Source organism: Vollenhovia emeryi, unplaced genomic scaffold (assembly GCF_000949405.1).
Source record: "Vollenhovia emeryi isolate VEMERY1.0 unplaced genomic scaffold, V.emery_V1.0 DF939329.1, whole genome shotgun sequence".
NCBI lineage: Eukaryota > Metazoa > Arthropoda > Insecta > Hymenoptera > Formicidae > Vollenhovia > Vollenhovia emeryi.
Window position 1 is genome coordinate 61,943 of NW_011967037.1, and position 27,838 is coordinate 89,780.

Here is a 27,838-nt window from a genome sequence, read left to right on the forward strand (position 1 = left end):
ATACCACGGTATATCTCTACTCTCTCTGCTGCCGGTGGGTGCGGCGTTCCGCGCACGCGCGGGGACGACCCATAATTCCCGCGAGACGCGGGGCGCGGACCGTTAAATTGCATTTACTTTGCACTGGGCAGCGTTTACGCCGCTCGGAGCCGTGTCGACGTTTCTCCGCGTTTCTAACCTGAAAGCATGGGCGACACCGAGCAGGACCCGGGCGACCGGGTCGACGGCGACAGCCAGAAGAACGACAAAATGTTCAGCCTGAAGAAGTGGAACGCCGTGGCGATGTGGAGCTGGGACGTGGAGTGCGACACCTGTGCCATTTGCCGAGTCCAGGTTATGGGTGAGTTTTGGTTATGTTCTCGTCGGCTCGTCTGGCGTCGGGTTTCCGCAGAAAATCGTCATTCCGAACGGGAAAAGGATTTATCTGTTCGCTTCACTCGCACCTAACTGTCCCCTTAGGAAGGAACGGAGAACGGAGTCAGCGTTAGGTTAGGTTTAAGCGACGTTGAAGAAACCGGGCCTGAAACTTGTGTCTCCTGACGCTGGCGATTGTCCGTGTACCGCGATGCCCATTTCTACCAATTAACTTTGATCTCGGTGTAACTTGTGGCGAATTCGACTGCTTGCACTTGTGCTGTTTACAGGCAATTTCTATGTTTAAGGATCGTCTTAAATATTTCTCAAGGTACCCCTTAGCCGGTAAATTGATTCTGTATGGCAGTACGGATCATGTTTTTGGCTAAATAGTTTTTGGCCATGTGCTTGAAACGACCCTGAATCGAAGGGTGAACCGCTGAGGGCGTTGTGGTGTATTTGCGGCATTACTGACCATTACTAAGCATTATTTGGGCATCGGGGCCTTGCTGGGACATTATAAAGGTAAAATTAGATAATAAGATAAAGTAATATCCACTGGGCGTTAGTAGGCACCGGTGTACATGATTTTGGTCAGCGGTTCACCCCTCGATCTTCAAGAACCAGCAGCAATCATACTACAATTTTAACTTAGGTCCTTTAAGATATAAAATCAAATTAGAAATTAAAGAGGCCGTTTAGGCCTCTTAGCAATCAGTTGGTCTTCAAGTTCTCAGAAGTTCACTGAGGTGCATGTAACTTGATCAATCATTCTTGTGTGAATTCTTAAAGAATTACAATTGAGGAAGAGAGAAAACCTGAAGAACACTTAGCGAAATCACTGCCTGGGCAGTGCATACGTATAATCTTACCCCGGCCATGTTAAGGTTATATTTTTATCATGTAATGTGTAATAAGAACACAATATCTTGTGACAATTTGTAAGATACTAAGATTCATAAAACTCTAACGTGAAAAGGCAAATACGAGGAATAAAGGAGTAAGAGCCGAGACAGGAGGATAAGAAATTCAGGCGACAATTTTACATAAATGTATATCATTTTATGTGTATAATAGATAGTCTTAAAATTAAAACCACATAATAACTTATTATAATAGGATTACTCGTAAACTTAACATGAGTATTAAATTATCAAAAAATATTCCGCCATCTTCATTTTGCTTTGGCAAATAGCTTATGAATAAGCGGCAGGTATTACTTACAAATGAGCGCTCTCCGTTTAACGACGAAGGTCGCGCGAGTGTTTGCCCTCACTATCCGTTGAATGCCGAGGAAGGATAGGAGGACGCCCGCGTCGACTTGTGTCGCTAAACGGAGAACAGCCGACAGCAACGAATGTAAAACGGTAAACATGAGAAACGAAGAAATGCCGTGATCGGGGTCGTTGTACTAATAAGAGAGTAATAACGTACTCAATTCTCATATAAAACAAGGTATTGTGCACTTATTGCTTTATATGATATTAGAGTGAGTCGTACATCGAACCGCGCGCGATCGCGCAGGAATGATCTTTTGTTCGAGCGGTATTTTCAAAACGAGACCTCGCTGTGGATTCCACTCGCGCGAATGTCGAGGCGAGACCTCGCGCGAAGACAAGAGATTACGGGAGACGTTTAAGGCCCGGTTTCACCAAACGTCGTTAAACTTTGATCTTGGTTCAATTCACGTTTGCCTCTTTCTAAAGTAACAATTAGAAAGCGACAAAGAGCGAATTAAGCTAAGCTTAAAGTTAAACAACGTTGGTGAAACATAAGCCTATCGCACACTAGAGAAAGCACAGGCAATAGGAATAGGCAGTAGGGACAGAATTTCCGTTGAATTTTTGTTTCCCCGTTCCCTGACCACAATCACGGTCGAGACCCTGGGACAGGCACGTGGTTTCACAAAGCGGATGATTGGACAGCACTTCTATTGCCTACGAATTATTTCTGCTGCCTGTGTTATTCCCTATTCCTATTGCCTGTGCTTTCCCACTGTGTGACGGGCTTTAGACCGACGTTTTCCGTCGTTTTCTAACACGTAATTCATCAGGAAACAAACAGGATTCGCCGCTAAAATCCTTCAACTCGCACGCACACAACTACAAGCACACTCTCGTAAGCTTATAAAAATTGGTTTCAACATTTTCCAACGCGCTCGTCAGTAGTCGATTATGATATGCATTTAGTTCGCACTGTGCCAAACACGTCCGCGCGTGCACCCGGTCGCGTGCAGTGATTCGGAATAAGCAACGAATGTATAATTTACGTATAACGTTAACGCTGGACACAACTTGTCTAACATCTCCTACGATGCAAACGGACGAGAGACGTCGCAAGGCACTACGCCGTCCTTTAAACGCCGTAAAAATCTTCCCCCGAATGTCCTGTAGAAGTTAATCTCTAGAAAATCAATTAACACTCATTTCAATTTATAAAACCCGTCGAAAACTATGTAGAGTTTTAATCTACATGTAAACTCGCCCTACAATCTCATCAATCGTTAATCTGATAAATCTGGATAAATCGTTATTTATATATAAAAAAATATACATATATTTATATATATAAATATATATCAATAATTTAAATAAGATGTGAACAAATGGTTCCATCGTGTGATATCTCTCGATATGCAAATTAGTCTTCCATTAAATTACTCGACCGGGAACACTCGTCAGGTGCCCGACGCAGTTTTACCCTAACTTTCGAACATAGGCGACTATTTTACATTTGTCTGAGACTTCTTCCTCCAACTCTCTCACGTGACTCGCTGAGAACTTCATCTCGGCCTCACGACTACGCTCCCACTTTTCCCCTCGCTTTGGAGAATAAAAATATATATATATATCTGTCATATATCGTAACGCTTAAATTATCGTTTGACTATCGTACGTACATTTAAGATCACATCCCACATTGATACAGCCGCCCGATACCAAGCGTCATTTGGCTTAACACAAAGATTACGATCGCGGGCTGCTGGAATCACGTCGTTCCACTTACGATCAATTTCGTCAACGCTGATTAACTACAATCGCAAGCCAATGCTCTCCACCCGTCCCTTTCTCAAATCTTGCCCGTCGAGACGAAAGAGTCGATAGAAAAATAATTATCCAGCCGCGATTGAAACTAACAACGATCCTCGGACGTGGATACATAATATCACTTAGGCGCAAATCTCCGACTATTTACAATTTATAACTAGACGAGAACGCGGTTGGGACTTAAAACTTATTGTCGCGTGGGAAAATTCGCCCCTGTTCGAAAGACCGGCTTCTTGGTCGGCGTATAACATATACATAACATATAAGTACATACGTATTACGCGTGCTTTTTAAATTCATGGCGCACGTGGCGATTAATCGTATCGCGCACAACCACAGCCCCACGCAAATTGCGTCGTTTCACGTGCGCTATAAAAAAAGCAGAATGAACGCGCGCGACTAGCGTTGACCCACGTACACCTATAACGACAGTATCATCCGCTATATTCTAAGTAGAGCAGTATCAACTTGAGGTAGACCCTGCAGGACCTGTCGGAAGTAATAAAAAACAATTGCAACTACACACCTAGTCAACAGCTGATTGCCACGTATCGCGCTAGTCACTTCCACGCTGGGAAAGCGTAACCCGTTTACATCCCACGAGGTTAATCGATTGGCCTCGCAATTTCGATACACCCGACAAGATTGGCACTAACTGGCTAGCTCTGATCCTCGCATTCGACGTGAATTATAAGTCAAAGCGAGGTCTGCCGAAGTCACGCTTTACGAAGTCAGTTGAAGAAGCGAATGAACGGGGACGAGGCATCTTCCTTTTCTTTTTGCGAGACTTGGAGGAATCATCTTGGTTAACTTTTTTAAAAATCGATTTTTTTTCCTCGAGCTTTCGAGAGATCGTCGAATTTCTCGGTCGATGAAACTCCTCTTCCAATTGCCTCTTCAACTCGTTGAAAGGAGATATTTTAGAGATTGTCGTCCGTGCGCTTTTACCATTCAGATCTATGAATTCCGTTTCTTTACTAGTTGTCTCTAAATCGCTCAAACTACGTTATAACGAGCAGACTTTGCGAAAGTGAGCCGATGAGCTCGAAAGTAAGAGCAGGGAAGAGCCAAAAAGGAAGAACACATACGCTTCTCTTGACACAGAGAGAAGTGTAAACCTTCGAACCTGACTTCCCCTTAAGGGAAAGCGTACCTGTAAGGGAATCTCTCCCTTAGAAGGACGCCGTACGCAGTCCTATATCTCACTCGAACGAGCTTCTTTGTCGACGCGTGCCGCGGTCGATGGTTCAGTAGCTAGCACGACATCGGCGTCGGTTTCATGTTGGCGACCGCGCTCATTCGCCTGGTCGGGCCTGTAAACTTCCTCTCGATCTCCTCGAGCGACCTGCCGCGGGTCTCCGGCACGCTGACGATGACGAAAACGAAGCCCACGACGACGATGATGCCAAACAGCCAGAAGGTGCCGTGCGTGCCGATTACCCCTATGACGTCCTCGAAGGTCTTCGTCACGATGAAGGTGCACATCCAGTTGAAGCTGGTCGCGATACTCGCGGCGGAGCCGCGGATCTTGGCGGGCAGAATCTCGCCCATCATCAGCCAAGGAATCGGCCCGAAGCCCAGCGAGAAACCTATCACGTATATGATCAGACTGGCCAACGGCAGCCAGCCGTAGGCCGTCACGTCCACGTCCAGCGATTTCACGTAGAAGAATCCGCCAAGAGAGAAGAGGGTCACGGCCATCAATATGGCGCTTATGTACAGTAGCATCTTCCTGCCCAGCTTGTCGATGACGGCCGCGGCGACGAAGGTGGATATGAAGTTCACTATGCCGATGATTATGGTCGAGAGATTCTCGTCGATTGTGCTACCAGCGTCCTGAAAAGAGAACGTTCGCTCGTTACTCGAAACGATTCGTCGGTTGTTACGCGAATCTGATTTATATCTCTCTAAATTTAAAGATCCATTCGATCATTTCAGTTTCGTCACTTGAGAATTGTGCGTTTAAAAATTATTGAATCGCCAGAGGCAGTTGATGTGCTCACCTGGAAGATCTGCACCGTGTAGAATATCACCGCGTTGATGCCGGACATTTGTTGGAACAGCATTAAGCCCAAAGAGATGAACAGGGGTACGAGATGCTTGCTCTTCAACAACTCCGAGAGCGTGCTTGGAGAGTCTTCCCGCTCGTTGTCGAGGTACTCCTGATTCAATTTCTCGATCAGAGCCAACTCGTCCGTTATGTCTGCATCTTTGCCGCGCAGCCATTGAAGAGACTTGCGAGACATCTTCGTTTTCCCCTTGGAGATGTACCATCTCGGCGTCTCCGGAATCACGAACATCAGAATCAAGAACGGTAGCGGTAAACACGCTCCTATCAACGCCAGATTTCTCCAATCCAGATACATGCCCGCTACGAAGCACAGTAATATCCCTGCGCATCGAGTATGAAATTTTTATCAGTTCTCGTGGGAGATAATTTCCGAAGAATAAAGCACAGAATAATATAGAGGAAGCTAGAGCAGGTTCTCAGCACCCAAATTCAATCGCAAATAAATTTCCTCCTACTTACCGGTGTTACCAAACGCGGTGGGCATTAAACCAAGAGTACCGCGCACTTCCGCCTGTATCGTTTCGCCTAAGTACACAGGCAACGCTAAAGAAGCAACACCCACGGCGAAGCCGCATAGCGCGCGTCCAGCCAATATCATCGGAACATTTGTAGCCGTCGCAATTAAGAGCCACGCTGTAAATAAGAATAATGCCATCGTCTAACGTGGTCTACTACTTATGCGCGATGCAAGAATTCGGGACATAAGGGAAAGCTACACGGAGAGAAGTTTCTTTTACAATTTATCCTGAAGACATTGTAATCGTGGGACAACGCGGCATTTTAAAGAATTTTATGAGTTTTCTGAAATTTTATCATCCACTAGTAATTATACTTAGTACACATTTTACTGGTAAAATGTACGGTAAACTTTCAAGAAGCTCTCATAAAGTTCTTGAAAATGCCACGTTGTCCCACAATCACACGATTTTCCGAAATAAATCTTAAGAGAAAGTTCTCTCCGCGTACATATAACCAATTTAAATAATTTGATGGAAGATGTGACACACACAGGGCTTATGTAACGTTACTTATTGCGATAACTCGCTTCATTATCTCTTGGATATACATGTGTGTCTCGGTATATTGTGTTTCTATTGCATAAGGTTTTCTTGCTTTATGCATACTTCGGTAATCTTACCTGCGATGAATGGGAACGCTGTGACAATTATCGTCTTTTTCCTTCCTATATATTCGATGAGCGGTCCCCCAGCAATGCCACCGACAAGTGCGCTCAGTGGCATAAGCGAGCCAATCCACATGCTCTGTAACACAATTTGGAATATCGCGTAAGCATAGAAAACGGAAACTCAAATTTAGAATCGTATAACACGAGACCACAATCGATTTAGATTTTACTGGAGCCACATCGTCTACTGCAAGTTTCTAATTGCCAATCGGTGAATTAACTGAATATCAAATTGAATATTCGTTAAAGTTTATTCGAAAGTAACTGCACAACATTCTACACGTAGGTATGCAAGCGATGCAGAAATTTAATAAACATCGGGCCAAATGCCTCATGTAACGCGTTAAACTTTTAATATAATTAAAATGGTTTTCGGACGTAAAATGTGCTGTATACTCGGCAATTGTTAAAATTATTTATGTACAGAAATGACAAAGGATAGGATTGAAAAAAAAATAGATTGATTGTATATGCGGCGACAGCCCTCGATTGTTTTAAATTCATCGTTCGAATAACAGTCCTGTATATCGAAGCAATACTGGTAGTTTTATTCATCACAGGTTCTTTGAATACAAATAAGGTCGGGAAGCCGCAAAATGTCAAGGAAAACAATTGCGAAGGGCGACCATCGATCATTTTGGTTGTCCACTCGCGGTCGTGCGTTTTAATTAAGTTACCGCGCAGAAACGTGTTGCGAAATCTTTACCACGATCGAGTTACTAAGCGCGAAATAATTACTGTAATAATTGCTGTCACGAAATAATCGGTAAGAGATAGTTGACAGTGTTCTTAGTACGATGGTTTTTAATAATGTATTATTTTCTCAAATCTTATTTACTGGAATATCTTGCATACTCTTGAATCATTTATTCTTAATAGAAAAAGAAAGCGAATTTAGAAACATATGGGAATACTGTGTGTGCAAAAATTAATTTGCACGATCGGTAACCATTCTATCTTATCTCTATCGGTAGAGACTTAGATTATTTACTCAAGTCTTGATATTTTTCGTAGTATATCGTAAAATATTATCGCGTAGAAAATGCGTCAATCAAACGTTTCGCTGAATAATCCTAATATAAAGGAATAATTTTTAGAATGAAGGAAAATGATAATTTTTATAATTAAGAAAGCAAGAAAATATTAAACGTTATTTTGTCCCCTTTCGCTTTCAAGTGTACGTTAACGCGGGGCTTCCCGAAATTTGAGATACGTGTCTCCGAGCGTGTTTCACATCGCGGCTCGTCCGAGGCTCGCGTTTGCCAATGCGGAAGCGTCTTATTCACGCTCGCTTACGTATCTGGAATCAATTTCCGACATCGTCACGGCGTTGAGGCCTTAAAGGCAGAGTCGGCGTGTCCGGCAAAGCGGCCAATCGCGTTCGCGGCCACTGGGGCACAACGGCTCCTTCGCCAATACGATCGCAATCAGGCCATCGTGCCCCTGACCAGTCGCCAGTGACGCACTTGAGGTTAAACTTTTTAATTATCCATTGACCCTTCGAATAACGAAGGTCGTACCACCTTTTCATACGCACGCGTAGCTCGCGATAATTTACAAGTGACGTCGTTTGTCATCGGCGCCCAGCTTCGGCATCCACTTCGTATTGATCCACAACGCGCCGCCGGCAAACAACTCCGTCGGATTTTTCCTTGACATCGTGAATTTAATTAAAATGTCTTTAAATGGGCGCAGAAATGCGCGCTGTCGCAATATCTGTTTGCGATCTGGACATAGACGAAAACGATGCTTGGCATTCACGATTACGCGTTTGGCATTCTCCGATAGCTTCAAACAATAAGATGGTAGGTTCCTTTTTTGTAAATATAAAACGTTCACGTAAATGTAGACCATAGTTACCGATCTGAATACAAATAAATATCATGCGATTTCGGAAAGAGACCCGTTTGGGTCTCCGCAGAAACACAACGAGCCAGGATTGTGTAGTTCTTACGCTAAACGGATAATGTGCATAATTGGCGGTAGATGTTCAAGAAACCGTGTCCGATTCCCACAATCTTCCACTTCCGACGAAACCGGATCCTCCGTATCGCTTCACGATCGAGCGTTCCGAGACCGCGACTTTATTCCGAGCACTTTTATGAAGACGTTTGTCGGAAATTGTTTCACCATATCTAGCTTTTGCAAACTTGACGAATTTCATGGATGCACGGATGCGAATTACACGCCCGATAAGACGCGCGATTTGTCTTAAGGCCCGCGTCCACGATGCTAGGAACTTGGACCAAGGTTCTAGCATCGTGGGCGCAGGTTTTAGGACCTGAGCGAAGTTGCTTCTTGAATCTTTAAGACCCCAAGACAGCTATGGTGCGTCACTTCAAGACGAAGATCTTAAAGCATAACTCATTGTCTTAAGAGTACAGGACAGCCCATTCTGCTCAGCGCGAGGGGGAAACCACTGACCAAAATCTTGTACACCAGTGGGCATTACTTTATCTTATTTATCTTGTTTTATCTTATTTTATTTTTATAATGTCCCAGCAAGACCTAATGCCCAAACTAATGCCCAGCAATGCCGCAAATCTGTACACCACAATGTCCTCAGCGGTTTCCCCCTCGGCTCAGCGCACCTTGCAATAAATCCTCGACGCTTCCGAATAGGAATTAAGGTCGTTCCGGACTGTATAAAAAGAATATGAATTGCTAGACTCACCATGTGTTTGGTGACTTCGAAGCTCGTCGTGGCATTGTCGCGCATGGATACCAGCGCTGGCGACGTGTAGGAAGACGCGTAGCCGACCTGCATCGAACCCAACGACACCGATAACGCAGCCAATATCTGCAAATTATAAATAGCGTGTAAAAACGTACGAACCGACGTCTTCGACTCTTTAGGCTTTACTCTGCGAGGAAAACTCCTTTTTAATTCCTAAAGGGATTATTAAACATAATTGGAATAAATTCAATCGGTAAGGCGAATTGACAGAATAAATACAATCGTAAATCTTAGCGCGTAGAGAAGAAACGACCATATAATCAAGATTGCGAGGATTTCCATGCCTTTTTTTAATGCACGAAAAATATATCGTTATCGAGTGTTTGTAACACACAATAGTTGTTTGTTATATAGAATCTATTTTGAGATATCAAAGAATCGAGATCAACGCAACAATTTCATTGATATTCGATCAATTGTCATGATTTGCGTCATAAAAATTACGTCGGAAATATTGCGACATTTACATGGAAAATACCCGGTCATTTTCGCATTTTTTCCATATTAACGTATGAATCTTTATTCAATGATTATTTGGTGGTTATTAATATATAACTCGAGCGCACGTGTTTCCTTTCTTACATTACTTTGATTTATCTTTGCAACTCTTGCGAAACACCTCTTCTCACCCTTCACGAACATTGAGAAAATCTCCAGACAGGAGACAAAGACGAGGAAAAAAAATGTCGGTCTAAATGAACATTTTACCTGAGTGATCGTGCATTTTGCTGCCGGCGCGTTTATCGGCAGCTCAATGTTCACATAAGTGTCCGCTCGCAGGAGAATCTTCATTATTACGGATAGAGTGAACCTATTATGATACTATCTTGTAATCTCGATTTTCCGACCAACGGGATTGCGGAGGGCCAGTTTAACACATTCATCGGCAAATGTAATTTAGCTGATTTTTTTATTCATACCATTTTTATTCATATACCATTTTTATTCATACCATTTTTATTCATACCAACTTAAGTGATTTTATATTAAAAAGAACAATGCAATATTGAATTTACAATGTTAAATTTATAGCATTGAGTTGCACGAAAATTTGATATTGACTTGACAGTCGCTTTATGACAACCGTTGGTGACCGACGAAACGTAAACGGAAAAAGAACTCGGTGTCGATCACCAGTGACCACCGTGACGGTGAATGTGTTAACCAATGACTGTCTGAGATAGACAGCAGTTCTTCATCTACGCGGAGAGAATTTTCTCTTCAAATTTATCCTGAAAATTGTGTAATCGTAGGACAACGTCTCGAAGATTTTATGAGAGTGTTTTGAAAGTTTACCATACATTCTACTAGTAACATGTGTACTAAGTGTAATTACTAGTAAAATGTACAGTAAAATTTCGAAAAACTGTCATCAAGCTCTTTAAAATGCCGTTGTCCCGCGATTACGTAAATCTCAGGGTAAATTTTAAAAGAAAATTCTCTCCGTGTATAACGCGAGGACCCTCGTAATCCGCGGTGAAAACACTGAAAATCGAAACCGAAGCGAAATGTCGGGGACTCCAACGATTGTTTCGAACACCCGCGATAGGGCAAACTGACGATAAGCGGATTTATTCCGATCGCTGTTTCGTAGCGATGATAGATCGATTTCCCAAAATCTGCAATTTGCAGACTCTCGCGTTCTCCCTGTAAACAGTCACGACGAACGCGGCTGCAGAAGAAATCGGATAACCGGGCTTTGACCCTTCGAGGATCCCGACTGCGTTCGTGATGAGAGAAACTCACTGTCGCGCGCGGGGACTGTGCCAGAGATCGATATATCTCCGGTCGGAGTCCGTTGATTCGACTTAATCGACGATCAACGAACTGGGTATCGATCGCGCACTGACGCGAGTGGAAGTTTTCGATGTCACAGTATAATACAAGCTATTGTATGACACTTGTGGGCCGCGCCGGGTGATCTTATATAGAGAGCGATGCTGGGGGCCGGCCATCCCTTCCCCTCGACATTGAGAACTTCGTAGATCACTACTCCGCGGAGCATATCGGATGATCGCGGATACGTCAATTTGACAAGACGCCTTCGTTTTACGCTTTCGCCTCGCGACACCAATTCCGGGGGGCGAAGGGGGAGCTCACGCACGTCTTTGCGTAACTGTATCTGCTGGAGCACTTTGGAAACTCGAGGGGAATATAACTCGTGCATTTAACGAAAAAAGTCCCCCCCATTATGAGATAGGTTCCTAATAAGAGGTAGCGGGGTTTCTACTACATTCATCATCTGTTGGTTCCACTATGAATTTATTGCTCTTGGAGTGAAATCTGTTAAATAGTTAAGAAAAGATTCACCGTTAGACCGTTTAATAGTTGCGAAAAGGGATTTGTGATTGAATTTGGATGTTGAAACTCTGCTATCTTATGTCAGAAGCCTATCTTATGATCGGGGACTTTCATCTATGTATGTTCTTTATTGGTACATTGTGTTTACTATTTTCATAAAGACTATTGATGAGAAAGATACGGCAGACTGTATCAATAAAGACTTAACTATTTTATTATTCATTCAAACAACTATAGATTATGTGACGTCATACGTTTGGTTTATTAATTGCTGATATTTATTAATTAATCTCGCTGCCTCGATCATAGGTCATTAAATTGTTTTGAGCTTGATAAATACAGCTAACGATTATAGCTACATTTGCTTTTAACGTGTAACGCGAATGCGATTGTACGTATAATCAAGGTCTATTTCCAGCTTGATAAATGTTCATTGTTTCACGGCGTAGAGCATCGTTTTATCAAGCTAAATTTAGTTTTTCACATCGTCTTTTTGCTTGAATTATGAATATTAAATAAATTGAACAAGTAAACATAAAGCCAACCGGGTGTTAGCGTCTAAATAATTGTAATTTAAATTTATCGCAAAAAATACCTCAGCCAGGGTTTGAACCTGGACCTGGACCTCCCTACTCGTCAATTCGACCATCGAGGCACGTGGCAATGTTCACCGCAATAAACAGTCTAACGTTATTTCACAACAGTCACATATCGCGATTGAATTCGAAGTAGAATTTATTTCGCTTATTTTTAATGACGTGCATAATTCACGTAAATAGAAATAAATTTGCGTTCCCCATGATACGAAATAATATAATAACAATTGAAAAATTCTGGCGGCGCCCATGGTGCCATTCGTCCATGAATGTGCCGATGGCAACCGCAAGGAAAGTGTATGAGCCGTATGCAAGGCTGCAATATACGTTACAGGGTTGCGTCTGCTTTCCGCTCGTCTCCTCTCGTTCTCGCACAATTGTCACGCTGATCATTTTGGTCACGTAACAGACGAAATGATGAACGCGTGTGTTTACTTGTACGCATGTATTACAATAGAGTAAAATGTTTAATGCAAGAATGTTCTAATTCCCGTATGAATATTTTATTAGTTTTTCTACAACAATTATTTCGGTTTATACACTTTTGAAAAAAATACCGCAACTTCCACAGTACTGTAACATTGTAAATTCCACGTAGCGCGCGAATGAAGGTTGGATCGACGTGGCTTCTGACGGACCGCACGTGTGGTCGTACTACTGTAGGCCGCGCGCGTCCTTAAGATCCAGCAGTTTATTCTCGAGAGCGCGATTTCCAACAGTAAAGGAGGAAGAAACATTCTCAGTCGGTAAACGTGAACTGGACGCATTGTACTCGGACAACGCAACTTAACCGCACTGGACGATTTGTGAAATAAGTATTTGTAGTATACACTCGCCTGCATTACAGGCAACGTTGATGTTACGCGCAAGGAACACGCGCGAAGTTCCTTCGTGTATTATTTCCAAATATTGCCTGCGAGATAACTATATGGATAATCGTTTTAAGCTCTGGCATAATTCGCAGGTTTTTATTTTCTCCAATCGAAGTTGTTCGTGTTGATAACATTCTGCCTTGCCGATTGAAATTTATATTTCAAAACGGAGTTTACAGCATTTTTAGAACAAGCGATGCTGCCATCATCTGATTATATTTAATCTATTCCCAAATTTTATTTCTAATAATTTATCAATCGAGGGAAAGATCTCTCTTTCTACATTTTTAATACAATTTGAAATTGTTCGAAAGATCTATAGAGGAAAGTTTCCTATTATGAGAAAAGTTCCTAATATGGGATAGCGGGGTTTCTGTTAAATTAACAAGCATCATCTATTGGTTCCACCGTGAATTTATTGCTCTCGAAGTGAAATCTGTTTAGTGAAAAATTCATTGTTAGATCGTGTAATCGTAGCGAAAAGAGATTTGTGATTGAATTTGGACGTTGAAAACCTGCTGTCTCACATTAGAAGCCTATCTAATAATAGGGAACTTTCCTCTATATCAATGGGAAAAATATACGGAACTTACCTGGGCGGCGAACCGTAACCAGGAGGGTTTAGATTCCTTCTGGAACTCCGAAGGCGGCAGCCGGGTGGGTTCCTGCGGGTCCTTGGGCAATTTCACTTCCTCGGAATCCATGAGGATGTTAATACTTGAGCTTTGCTCGCTCGGTAGCAGTGGATCTAGCTGCTTGTAATCGATGCCCTGGTTCTTGTGAAGCGGATCGTAGATCCGCCCTTTTAGGGTCTTCTGATGATTATTCCTCAAATTTTCGGCATAGTAATGATTGGATCCCTTGCCGGCATCGCCAGAGAAGTATCTCTTCTCGGTGATGAGGGCGGTCTGGCTGTTGAAGGGACTGGTGTTCGTCACGAGGGTGGCGTTCGACGAACAGTCTAGGGTGGACCCAGAACTGGTCGGCGAAGACCTGATGGCCGGGGATACCCTCGGATATTTGGGCAAAACGCTGCGCTCCTGAAATGCAGAGTCCCGTCTTAACAATTTATATCGAAATAAAATTCAACATTTTCAAAATTGCCATAGATGGACGGTATCAAAATGATCGTTCAAAGAAGAAAACATTGATATACGTGGGCAAAAGTTTTTGTCAAAAGAAAAATGTGCGCAGCAATAAGTATTTGATATAACACAAAACTCACTATTGTTCTTTGTTTATTGTGAAAAACACAATTTTTACGGAGTCGTTATTGGTCGCGAAACGCAAGACTCTCCTGCTTATTTTTCAAATCTTAACAAAAATATATTTTGAAAGTCTTATAAGAATGGATAAAAATGTACAAGTTGAAACCGGAGCTAACTGCAAAAGAGGAGCCGAACTGGACATTACCAGATTTCGACTGCTCCTCTTCGTGATAAAGTTCGCGTGGTAAACAGATTACGTTAATGATGGACATAAATGAACGGAACAAGCACTGCGCGTAATTGAAAAAATGACGGGAAAATTCATCCGTTTCAACTCGTTCTCTTGAAACTCACCTCCGAATATAACGTGAAGAAATCGAAAGCAAAATGTATATTTTTTTTATCTCTTCTCTTTGCTCGGAATGGAATAATAAATAATTATAACGAAACAATTGAACAATGCAATATATGTACATAATTGCATTGTGTAAGAGATTAGCCAGTACGATTTAATTGAAATGTTATATAAAAGAAAACGTGCGTCTTTTTTAAACGTCATAAAATTTCAGATATTTTTCTTTTCGGAATCTATGTCGTATTTTCGAACATATCGAGAATATATTTATTTTTAATCTTCTAAAATAACGACTTAATAGCATAGGATTGCAAAAATATTTTCGTGCTTCTAAGAAGTCTCGTCTTTCACGACACATATTTACTTTAGCACAAAAACCACTTTGGGGAAATTTTCTAAATCACCGATTACTTTCGCGAGATGTTAACAGACGCGAAATCCGCGTAAACGACAGAACGTATCCACGGACGAACTGTACACTGAAGAGACCACCGGATGTAAAATGATAAGAAGATGTGAAAATTACAAGAATGATATGAGAAGCAAGTAAAACGAACAAAACCGCGTTACCGATCGCTGAAGAACGCACGTCCGTTTATTCTCGTAGCTGTTCACTCGAAGGGATGAAACGCTAAAGTTGGGCTATTTATACTGTTTTGAAGAATCGCTTTATCAAGAATCACAGTGAAAACACGCCAATAGAGAGGGAGCCGAATCATACAAGGGGAGAAAAAAAATAGAGGGCGAGTAACGCCCGCGCACCAAGTCAGAGCGTGCGAGAGCGGGAGGAAGAACGAATGTGTGATTATTCAGCGAGCCAATGGCGAAAAGTCAGTGGCAGAGAACTGAGCAATGATGATTCCCGGTCGGAGATTAGATGACATTTTTACCCCTGAATGATAACCCGTCGTGAACTTCACTATTAACGACGAGCTTTCGCGAAGTGTTTCTTTACTCAGACTGTTGACGCAAAAGGTTACGTGATAAGAAGAGTGTCCAATTCCATTCTAAAGCCGAAAACTCGTAATTACATACCTAACGCGTTCTAGAACAATAACTTTCGTAGCGAGCAGTCGGCCATTCAGAAACCGTCGATCCCGAAAATAACGAATGAAAATATCTAAGGTGCCCGTTACAGTCGTGAATTGTCAATAAAATTGAACCGTCGACTTTTCACCTACAATCAGGCAATGCAATCCTGTATTTGATGGATCCCTGGACTCGCGAAAACACTTACGTCAGCTAAGGTCGCCCATGCCAATAAGATTAATATACTTTTAAAGAAGTCGCGCGCAAAATTACGTTTGTAGGCATCACAGGTATTTTGTGCATCGAATATACGCGCACGTTAAAAATATAAATATAAAGTTAATCGATTTTCTCCATGCTTTTTGCAATCTTATCTTTCTTCTTGCCTTCTTTCCACTCTTTCTTGTTGCTTTCCTTTCTTGTCGGTTATTTCTACATTTGCGATTGTACTCTCGTGTCGAGTAGAGGAGCGCGTTAACTCACAAACACAATAGCTGCTCCTTCTCTCGCCGTCTTCCACCAAGATTGCGATATATAAATTCTAACGAGATCTCGTTTCAGCGTGTTCTATCGGCGGTGCAACACTGAGAATAGATCGGTGCGATAAGATTGTTAAGTAGACACCTGATTTGTGCCCCTTCTATTGAAAAGAAGGCGTTATTAAATTTTACGGCGTTCCTCTCGAAGGCTATATGTTAAAGCGTAATATTGCGTCGCACAGCAATCGAACGAATATAAAAATCGCCCTATTAGAGGCGAGCTTCTATCCAGCGATGCGTAGATCATCCTTTGTGGGCGCGTGATATGATGTTTTACGTCACATTAGTATGGCTATTGTGTCGAAAAATCCTCTGTTTATCCCGCGGTCATCACGTGCTTCCAACATGCGTGATAAAGTTCACATACATATACGATATGAACTCTGACGTCTCGGAGAAAAACTGAGCGTTTGACGTAATGCCGTGGGCTTGCTCTTTGGAGTTCGGCTCTGCACAAAAAGTTCTGGTACGTTTTCTCATTAGTTCACGAAAAATTGTGCGCGAATCATGTGTCGCCTGTGATCACGTGGGGTCGGTGGCTTGCAATACCGCGTGTTTCAGTACATCTTTCAAAGGATCGACGCAGTCTCGGGGCAACGAGCGCATGGCGTTCCCGATACGAAGCTACCGCGGTTCCAAAATTGTCATTCTTTCAGTGAGAGATGAATCTGGCATTAAAATTTTTAATACAATAACGACTGTCGGGCATAGAGAACAAATCTAATATCACTCTTTCAGTAAATATATGACTGTTTTGTTAAGAAAAGATAAATATGTCATTGTCAAATGAAATTCCACACCTGTACCGTAAATCCGAGTTGCATAATCTAGTTATTAGAACAGTATATCAAGTTTAATGAAGTGTCCCTCACCTTCGACTCGGAATTACGGTTTTCTAATCCTACTTCGCTATTAGTCATGATTGTTCACGCTTTATGGGACTTTCGGTATCAGAAAAATTAATATATTAAAAAATAAATTAGTATGGCTCATATGTGTTAAACACAAATTTCAAAGAATTTAAAGGAGTCGTGACAGGGTGGCAGTGTCTAAATATTCTATTCTAAGTTTATTGCGAAAAATTATCACCTCGGCCAGGGTAATATATTAAAACTTCTACTCTCATTTGGAATTCTCGTTTTTCTGTTCGACAGTTATTAGTATCATAACAATAATAACGAATTTAAACTTACTAAGAAAAAATGTTAGATAACCGAGTGTTGTTAAATCTATTAAATCTACGATGAATCTTAGATAGCAATTAAGTGTGTTATCTAATAAAAGTATCCACTTATAATTGCAAGCGCAAAGTTAACATAGGCATTTCTAAATAAACCTAAGAATAAATATAACTATTTACTGAAGAATAACGAAAATAATTATCAGTTTTGTGCATTTTCTAGTGTGACATAATAGATATTAACGCATATTGAAGAATTATTCGTATGAGTTATGGAATCATATTGAAAAAATGTACCGGCCATATTTGGGAAACGAAATTTCAGATTAACAAGACTTTATCGTGAAGCAAATGTTGTGAAACTAAATCTCCCTATATTAAAGAAAAACACTTTACATTACAACGATACATCCACACTTCTAATTAAAAGAAACAATAAAATACTTGATGTAATAATAGAGCCTTCTTAAAAAAAAATTCTAGTGTCGACTTAGAATTAAGGTAATTTCCTCCCAACCACAGTTGTAGTCGAAAAGATATTTTAAATAAAAGGTTCGACGAATATGGATTCTTGAAAGTGAAAGTAAAAACAAATTTTTAAAAATTACTTGTTCCGTCAGAATAGTAAAAATCGATGAAATAATAGAGAAACAGCGTGCTGAGTTGCGTAGTAGTCGCAGAGCTGTAGACCGTGACATTGATTTAATCGTTACGTCTTATTAGCTACAGAAAATTGCAAGGAATCTCGTTAACTGACAAAAAATTGGAAAAATGATTGGACTATATACATGATTGATAACATTCGATCGATCTTTTAAAGACGACGGTGGTTCACTGATAGCAGTAATAATATATACGTGACCTTTTCAAGCATATGTTTCATTGTCCCACGCATTCGCCCGTAATTTCCGTCACGATATGGTCGATCGATTAAATCAATTGCTGCATGGCACGGTCACTCGACTTTGACGACTGTTGACCAAGGGATAATTCCGTCGCGAAACGCTTTTGTGTCAAATATTAGCTGATATTTTTTCAGTTGTGGTTTCACGAAATGTAAAGCTATTGAACTGATTGATATTTCTCGAAAAACGTAATGTTCTTTAGACATTTGTGTTTGGCTTAAAGACAATTCAATTAACGAATTTATCCTTTGCCTGTATTAAGATCGCAGCGCTATCATGAAATTATTTAACGTTATCAATTATTAATATTATCAATTCAACATTAATCAATTAAACATCCTCGGTATACGGTCATGGTCAGAAAGGTTGTCCAACGTTTTACAATAAGTTTGAATATTTGTATGTATCATTGCATAGATATTCGTGTACATATCATTCCTTTGCTCTAATAATGCGTCTCTGCACATATCCGTGAGCAGAAGCTATAATCTCTCGCATAGACTATCTCCGAAATTTATCGTCGGGCAACCTTTCTGACCGCGATTATACATAACAAGCTGCGAATTTTTAGCCATCGGTTTTCTCTAATTTAACCATATATGTATATTTCAGCAAACTGTTTCTATGCCAAAAATGCTTATAAATGTCTACATAAATTTTATTCACTTGGAGGAAAGTCCTCTTTTATGAGATAGGTTTTTAATATGAGATAGCAGGTTTTCAACACCCAAATTCAATCACAAATCTTTTTTTCGCGACGATTATATAATCTAACAGTGAATTTTCCATTAAACAGATTTTGCTCCAAGGGCAATAAATTCATGGTGGAATCTGGTGATGCCCATTAATTTAACAGAAACCCCGCTGTCCCGCATTAGAATCCTGTCTCATAATACGAAACTGTTTTCTATATTTCCGCAGATTTATAAAGTAAAATTGTGGAAAGATTTCGTATGGTGCTAGTTTGATTTTATTTTCCCAAATGACAAGAAGCTCCTTTCTTTTTCTAGAGGAAAGCCAATAAACAAAGACTGTGATTTGTTGATATTTACGTATCACTCGAAGCCTCATTTTATCTGGCCCTCTTATCGTACTCTTGAGAAATGAAAACGAAGATTACAAGACGCGTACTTATAACATTGAATGTAGGTTAATAAAATGTGGATTTTACATCGATTATCTTGTCTCGGTTGTCCTCCCCAATTAGTTTTTTTTTTCTTTTAATAAAATAAAATGCGCGCAGAAGATACGTAAATAAAAGATACAAGATAAGGGAAATTTATGTCAAACACAATATTTTTACGGACGAAAAGTTAGGCAATATTTGCGCTTTCTATAACACGTGCTCGGTTCTCACAAATCCACTCTTCTGCCAATTGGAAAAGAGATATAACGTTTCGTTCGACTATGTAACTGAAGCATGTAATCTTCGTCACGCGATCAAACGCTAATCGGCTTCATGAACTAGAAGGAACGTTTCGCAACATGAAACATATTGTTACGTCGTGGCCAGGCACAGTCCATATATAATTCGGCATCAACTGAATTACAGAAATCAACTGCTGTATTTTATTCGGATCTAGAAGCATCGGGAATAGCAGCGACTTGCATAACCCAATTTCACTTCAGCATTTGATCGATTGTATCGAGTATTCGGTAATACATGCGAATTTCATCTGTGGATTCTTTGACGAATTGATTTTTGTTTTGCAAAGATTTAATTACGTCGAAATTCATTAGTCTTATAATCTATGATATTTTTTCCCCATTCTTGTCACTGTAAGACGTGTTACGAGCCATTCTCGCTTTTTAAAATGTCTTGTGCACGAACATGCATTTGTCACACTTAGTTTTCATTCAACTGTCAGGCGTGATTGCCAATTGAAGGTTTTAAATTAAATTAAGGCAGTATAAGAACCAAAAGTGGCTCCATCGAAGTAACCAAATAAGAAAAGAACTTGTTTCATCGATATTACACATCGAGGTGCCATTTGGTGCAGTTGATGGGAAATCATTTGGGCAACGCAAATGTGAGGACGTTGTGAAAGGACCTAAAGGGCAATCCCGTCTTTGAGACTTTCTTTACGGGCTTTGGATGTTGCGTTGTTTGAATTCTTCGCAGACGTTTCATGTCAACGTCTTTTCCGGACAATAACGGCAGAGAATTTTCTGGGTAACCTTGAACGCGAGTCTTCAACTACGTTACGCAAAGCTTCGGCCTACAGCTCTCGGAATGAGATCGCTAATTTCTTTCTAAATCGGCCGCACGGCCTACGCGAAATATTTCTGGTGCTTCTCAATGTGGAGTCTTTCGCATAAAACGTTGCTATTTCTGTATCTTGCTAGCGTCTGCCAAGATGGTACGTTTTGCTCCGAGTGGATGCTTCGTCATTTTGCTCTCGTGGTGTAAGAATGTGCGTTTCTCTTTGCACTACCGATGTCGGTGTGACTCTTTCGCGACACTATTTCATGTCAATACCAGCAATGTTACAATTGACCAGAATATATAACTATGGTAATGACATATTAATTATGCTAACAACATTAAATCGACTGGATGTGTGGACGCAAACACTATCTTAACACTCATTACAGATAATAGGTAAAACCAAACAATAACGATGATGATTTATACAATTTTCAACTTGACACGTCGCAATAACGTGTCACACGTGTCTTTAAGTTTATGATCGTTTACCGGAAATCATGATTTCGATTTTAATCCTTTGACACGCGCGTGTCAGCCACGGCGCGACCACGTGCCGCGTGAAATGAAAGAATAGATACAACAAGGAGCGCAGCGTGCGCTAAGGAAATATTAATTGTGCAAGCACTCACTATCTGGCCGAACTAAAATCGTGAGATTTTCACATTTTTATTGTGCTGAGACTGAGCCAAAATAGGAGTCGAAACGTTCGCAATTTGTAATCGGATATAACGATAGTAATCGGATATAAAGATCATGAGACACGGTAGTGTCTCGCGCCAAGTATAAGCGACTAAGTACAAGCGACAAACTAAAACCACGCGCGTATAACTGATGATATAACTCATGCAACGTTAACGGCGTTTCTACTCTTATTGTCCAATCTTCTTTTTATCGAGAATCTAATTTTATAAGACGTGAATTCGTTATTTGTTGCGATAAAATTTAGATATATTAATAGAAATTATAGAATAACATTTTCGCCATCGATAGAAAATTTGATAATCTCAATTCAAGAGTGTTTAAAGATAAACATCGAGCTTTTCTTTTTAATTGACACTTCTCTTGAAACATTTTGCAAAGGTGTATGAACGTTACGCTTAATTGAACATATATTTAAACTTTCTCAGTGACAATATTAATTTTCGATTTCACGTGAAACTAGTGATGCATCTTCACCAGTTTCACGCTACTCCCGTTAGTGTGACTTAGGTATGTAACACTGGCAAATAAAAGATGCTTCAACCCGGCAATGTTCTCTTAAAATAGCTCATTAAAGAAAGTAGAAAGAGAAAGAATGCAAGGAGCAATAAGAATTCGAAGTTTCAAACCGGGGACGAGATCTTTCATTTGTCATTCGCTCGTCTTCCTCCGAATTTATACCGGGTCTCAAACGCGTTCCAATTGACATTAATATTGAACATTAATATTGAAATGATATTAAACTATTATATACGGGCTAGACTGTTCAACACGGTCGTTCGTGTGTAAAACTTAACGCATAAATATATTTATTTCACATTATATAAAATATTTGAAACAAATTTCCCGATACATAGTGCGTTTCGGCTCCGTCTCAAGCCATTCTCAGCGTAATAAGTAAAATTAAAAACCTTTCTCTATCCTTTCTCACGTTCTCCGATCTTATGGTGCGTTTGGGGATTGCATAGTCCGAAAGTCACCTCACGAAACACCAGGTGTGATATTGACATGTATGATTATGGTCTGTAAAATTTTTAACCCCAGCAATTAGAAATTATCAAAATAATGTTCAAAGTTAACTCACCATACAGTCTGTGGAACGTGAGAATGGAAAAAAAACCGCGGTCAGAGAATAAAATGTGGATCGACAGTCGTTGAATGGAGATACATATTTGCGGCCGAAAGGAACAGTCGTACAATTAAAAGAGCGTTGGAAAGAGCGCTGGCGAATTAACTGAAGACGTTAAAAGTTAAATAACAAACAAACAGGTGTCAGGTCAGACGAGTTACAGGTCAGATAAGTCGAATAATGCATAAATAGGAAACAGTTACAAGTAAGGAGATAGAAAAAGTTATTAGAAAACGGTTGGATATATAAAATATGTCTTTAGTCAAATAAATTATTTTAAAAAAGATAAAAAGAGTAAATCAATAAGAAATAAGATAGTCAATACAGTCCGAGCAGGATGTAGATAGCCGAATGGTTAAAAACGGTAAATTTATAAAAGTGTCAAAATAATATTGAACTAATTGGCTTGGATATTACATTAAACGAGTCTTAAGATACACGTTCCATCAAATGGTATTTATCGAATGTCTACACCCACAGAAAAAATTTCCTGATCCAATGCTATTACACTTGAATGTATCATAAAATAGGATCGATATAGCGCCAATCATATTTATTACAAAGAAAGGAATATTTTAATTTTAAATGAAAAATTCTAAAATCTAGAATAAAATGATAATAACGCAAGAATATATAAACTTACATTTGTATAAGTTACTCTTGTCTCAACATAGTAAGTCAATCTGTTTTAATTCGATTGAGAAGAATAAGAATTGTTGATTTTATTTCGATATTGTCTTATTTTTATACTAAATGAGGTAGTGAGAAATAGAAATGCGTCGAGAATATTTTTTGTCTGGGTAACAGAAATCCTTTCTGAGGGTGATCTTCCCTTTTATCATGTATTAGATCTCGCTCGCGCGACACAACCGGCGAATGATAGCGTTTCCTTGCCCCTTCGCAGTGAGCGAGATCACTTGGTCACTCTCGGTGGGTTTGAAAAGGGTGTTTTTGGATATTTAGAGCAATAGTGGACGTACCGGCGGCGTAGGCACTTGCGTGGGTCGTTGCTGATGCATTTTAGCGCTGCGTCCGTGAGACAATTAACCGTGAAAATAAGTCGACTGCATTTCCCGCGCCGTCTCGATCGGGATATATTATTACGCGCAAAGCGGTGTGGCGGGGGTGAGAAGAATTAGAGAAGAATTAGGATGATAGTGGCGATAGTGCGTCGCGGTATCTCGGCAGTCATCCGCCCGCGATTTACGGCATGTTATCGGGAGAGACGTGTGCAAATCCCATTATTATTTATTGGCAATACTTAGAGGTTTCCGAAGAAGTTTTTTGAGTTTTTTGAAATTTTACCATATATTTTACTAGCAATTGTACCGAGTATACATTTTTACTGGTGAAAACGTTGAAATTTTGTGGTAAAATTTCAGAAAACTCTCGTAAAGTTCCTCAAAATGCCACGTCGTTCCGCGATTACGCGATGATTAAGAGAAAATTCTCTCCGTGTATCGTTCTATAAGTTCCAATTTGAATTTATGCACACGGCTGTTTCGAATAGCACCAATCTCGTCCTGGAATCACGACCCCTCGCTCCGAGCCCTTTTCATCGAGCAGTATCTCATCGTTCGTATTATTCCCCTCGTTAGAACTGATCAGAGACCCTGTAATCACAGACTGGCCATAAGGGTTCGTCAAATTCCTGCGAGCGAGAGAGAAACATAGACTATCTCACTCAAACAACCTATGTTTCTCTCTCACTCGCGGGAATTTGACGAGCTCTTATGCCCGTTCTACACCTAGGGATGATCCTACTTGTGGCTCATCCGAGTGGAGAAGTTTACACGGGCATCTTAGTGTGACTATCATACTAAGTATGGTTTTTGTATGATTTCACTGTGATTTTTAACCGCCTTCTTATGTAGAAATTGCACCCGAGTCCATCAACGGTCTCAATACAACGATCTTTGTCCACATATTTATTCGCTCGGATGAGCCACAAGTAGGATCATCCCTAGAACGGACATTGTGGCCAGTCTCTGATAACAGGGTCTCTAGAACTGATACGGCGTTAGCGCCTTTTGTGCGCGGAGTAGCGAGCAACCCGCCGTGCATTCGAGTATGACGCTCAACGCGCTCGGCTCGTACCGATAAATCGGCAGGAAAGAGCAGGTTGTATCGAACATGCTTGTTTTGTAACCCCAAGTCGGTAAGACATTCAAATTTTATCGACTGGCTAGCAACTGTTATTTTGAGCGCCCAATTAAGTCTAAGTACATAGGGTGTTGTCGCGCGACCTTTTCAGCAACGAATTCATAAATGGATTATGCGGCAAATCTCTCTCTCTATGTTAAATAAGTGTCGCGTTTCTTTCTTTACTCGTATTCAATTTTGCTTGCTCAAATGGAAGAGAACGCACGTTAATTAGCAACAAAATTAACTTGCGGAGTATTCAATTTCAGGCGAAGTTATTTAAATATGTAGGACTAAAAATAAAAATGTGAAAGAAATATGATTGCGACGTATAGGGATCTCTGCTACCGGATCTCCATTGAGAAGACCTCGTCGTAACGTTTCGTTATTACTCGTCCTCGTTTTCAGCCGTGGATAGTTTTTCGGGCGATCGAAAGCTCGAAGAAATCTCAATAGGAATCTCTATCCTCCAAGCGACTGTATTGAACGTCATACTTCCTGCATTCACTCGATCCTTCAATCCTGAGCTGGCCTGTAAAGAGTGCATCGGACTTTCGGTGACACTCGGCTCGAATAATTCGTTTTTTATCTTTTTTTCAAGCGGACGAGTGTTTACACGCGACACCTCGTATATGTCTATACACATTTAATTATTCGCGACGGGATATCTGCAGGTTTTCCGGTCGTCCTTGATATTTCAGTCATATCGACGCGTAGTAGTAGTCGCGGTATAGATCGCGAGGCGAGCTCAATTTGCCTGCGTTTCAACGCTATCTTAACTCTTGCCTACCTTGAGCCGGCGTATCGGTCGATAGTATAGTGTAACGCGGGAATTAGATACCAACATGTTTGAAAGACGATAAACGTTTTACAGCCGGCTCTGTCTGTCGACTCGCATCGCACATCGCGGCCACGTGAAACGCGGGAGCGGGATCCGAGCAGTTTCGAGAGTTAATGACAAAGTCGGATTTTCATCGTCAAATGGTTTTATTGATGCTTTCTATCAACATTACAAATGTGTGTGAGATGAGAGAAATGAAGGAGACTCGGAAAGAGTATCGATACTTGAGTGCATGTTGTACCATCGGGAAAACAATACTTTCAATACATTGTTAACGTTACAGTGAGCTTAAAACTCAATTAATTGATCTCGAAGAAATAAGATAAGAATAGCAAGTTAATATTTCTTACTTTTTCAACTCACGGCTTTGCGCCCATAAAGAAATTTATGAATAAGCAAATAAAATTTCTCGATAACAATTCAGGAATATTACTGTAGTCCAATCGTTTTGTAAAGAGAACGTAAGAAATTTCGTCACAAGACGAGTTACATTTCTGTTTGTCATCGTTAGATACGAATGTGAAAAAAGAAACGTTACGTAAGAAATGGAAAACTTGAAGAATACGGAATATTTTGCAAATATTTCTTGACTTGTTTCCGTTTCCCTTACGCTTCTACTTGATCGATACTTCTTTCCCGACACAAGCGCACTATGAATATGTTTCTTCCGATTAGTCAGGTATCGATATCTTTCGTTAGATATCCTGATCCTGAGGTAGATAAGCACTGAGACATCCAGAAGGTGATCTATGAACACAACGATAGATTATTTAATCCCAACACAGAGTTCGAGATCTTTCTGATGAATGATGATTGTTCTGCGGATTATCAATGTTGGTGCCGCTACAACAAGAACAGATCTGGGCAATTATTATTTACAGCACGAAATAAAAGAACAATATTTCAAACTTTATCATTTTAATCATGAAAGCAATGTAAAAGTAAATCACATATATAATCAAAAAAGTAAATCTATATAGAATGTACATTTATGTATACATAAAGCAATTATTTTTATATATTTTACGTAACATCGATGAATTCCTTCAACGAGCAATTACTATTACAGTTATTATTACGCTATTGTTACCACAATATATTAATAATGAAACTTTAATTAGGTTGCCGATTGCTTGACGTACTTAATAGTTTTTTTTTTCTTGAATCAGAAATTTGAGAAATTATGTGCAAAATTATTTGGCAACAGATTAAGTGAAATGCAAAGGGCTTATTTGATGAAAAATCAACGTATACGAATTTGACCACACGTGATCACGCTCATTAAGCAAGATTACATTTATCTAAACAGAGCAGATCATTTTATTTACGTAAAGCCCAGGACTGATCAACAGACTTGATCAGATTCGATCTAGCGTATAATTATGTCATTGGGACATTACTCGAAAATCAGAGCCGGAATTTAGTTCGGCAGACCCGCGTTTATCTTTCTCTCGGTGAAACGCGGCGGCTCGCGTCGAAAACTCTTATCTAGCGTCTATTTTTAAATCGCCCGCGTACGGGACGTCCGCGAGGTCAAACGTGGTTGACACGAGATAACGCGTTTCCAATTTGATTTCTGGATGAAAAAAGAAGAGGTGGCTGGTAATGAAAAATAAACATACGGTTCTCGCAGACCTACTTCTAGAGGAGAGGCGAGCAGAAGTGGCGCCTTCGCACCTCTCCCTTATCTGCGATAAAATCAAGTACTTGCGTGCCGAACCGACACTTTCGGAAATTTCCTCGTGCGTTTCCGTTACGTAACTCCCTGCACTGCGCGGCGCGCTCACCACACCCTGCACAGATACCCTGAAAAGGTGCACGGCAGATAATCGGCGACCCGGTCGTGCGCGATTTCCTCCGGATTCCATCGTTCCCGACGACGCGGTTATCAATAGTCGCACCGGCCAGCCGCGCGCGTAACAGCTATCTATTATTTCGGTTTTACGTCTCTCGCTTCTTTTCTTTCCGCACAATTCGTCGCGTCTCCTCGCCGAAATATCGGCTCGCGCTCCGTTTCTCTCGGCCGGGCGACTTATTATGCGTGCTTCGTGGTTGACCCTATGCGCCGGGTACGCGCGCGCAGCAATCGATACGCTCGCGAGCTGCATATGAGTGTCGGTTGTCTGACGGCCAATGGAAATCGTCGCGGGCTTCGCGAGATAACCGTGGATTCGGAATGAAGACCATAGTATAACCAGTAGGTTCACTCTCTGTCGACCCCTTTGATCTTAGCGGTCCCAATCACGTGGTATTCCACCGTGTCTTCGGTCCAAATCCAGCAACGTATGTGTGTACTCATCAAACTACACTGCTACACGTTTCTCTCATTGGCTGGACCAACGAAATATCGGATGCGCAGAAGGAATCGGTGCAAAACGAAACAAATGACGGAGTGAGCCTACTAGTTATATTATGGTATACCTAGTGTATATGTTTAG

General features: G+C 40.8%; 3 protein-coding genes across 6 annotated transcripts in view; 1 reads left to right on the forward strand and 2 right to left on the reverse strand.

Moving 5' to 3' along the window:
- The first annotated feature begins 6 nt into the window (after window positions 1-6).
- LOC105558583 (RING-box protein 2) overlaps window positions 7-27,838 on the forward strand; it is a 51,983-nt gene continuing 24,151 nt past the window's right edge. Inside the window, exon 1 of the mRNA XM_012006344.1 lies at window positions 7-340. Coding sequence (XP_011861734.1) covers window positions 187-340 — 154 coding nt within the window. The 5' untranslated portion in view covers window positions 7-186. The remainder of the gene's footprint in view (window positions 341-27,838) is intronic.
- The window catches only part of LOC105558582 (facilitated trehalose transporter Tret1-like), a 39,898-nt gene continuing 13,454 nt past the window's right edge, over window positions 1,395-27,838 (reverse strand). The window contains exons 1-7 of one of the 2 annotated variants that reach the window (XM_012006343.1): window positions 15,298-15,340; window positions 13,758-14,204; window positions 9,333-9,458; window positions 6,611-6,734; window positions 5,932-6,105; window positions 5,405-5,793; window positions 1,395-5,237 (exon numbers count right to left, since the gene is read on the reverse strand). In XM_012006343.1, coding sequence (XP_011861733.1) covers window positions 4,656-5,237; window positions 5,405-5,793; window positions 5,932-6,105; window positions 6,611-6,734; window positions 9,333-9,458; window positions 13,758-13,868 — 1,506 coding nt within the window. In that variant the 5' untranslated portion in view covers window positions 13,869-14,204; window positions 15,298-15,340 and the 3' untranslated portion in view covers window positions 1,395-4,655. Of the gene's footprint in view, window positions 5,238-5,404; window positions 5,794-5,931; window positions 6,106-6,610; window positions 6,735-9,332; window positions 9,459-13,757; window positions 14,205-15,297; window positions 15,341-27,838 lie in introns of those variants that run through there. The other variant, XM_012006342.1, reaches the window with a different exon arrangement.
- Window positions 25,528-27,838, reverse strand: part of LOC105558581 — a 6,743-nt gene continuing 4,432 nt past the window's right edge. Inside the window, exons 1-2 of one of the 3 annotated variants that reach the window (XM_012006339.1) lie at window positions 27,040-27,832; window positions 25,528-26,147 (exon numbers count right to left, since the gene is read on the reverse strand). In XM_012006339.1, coding sequence (XP_011861729.1) covers window positions 25,786-26,147; window positions 27,040-27,508 — 831 coding nt within the window. In that variant the 5' untranslated portion in view covers window positions 27,509-27,832 and the 3' untranslated portion in view covers window positions 25,528-25,785. Of the gene's footprint in view, window positions 26,148-27,022; window positions 27,833-27,838 lie in introns of those variants that run through there. The other 2 variants (XM_012006340.1, XM_012006341.1) reach the window with 2 other exon arrangements.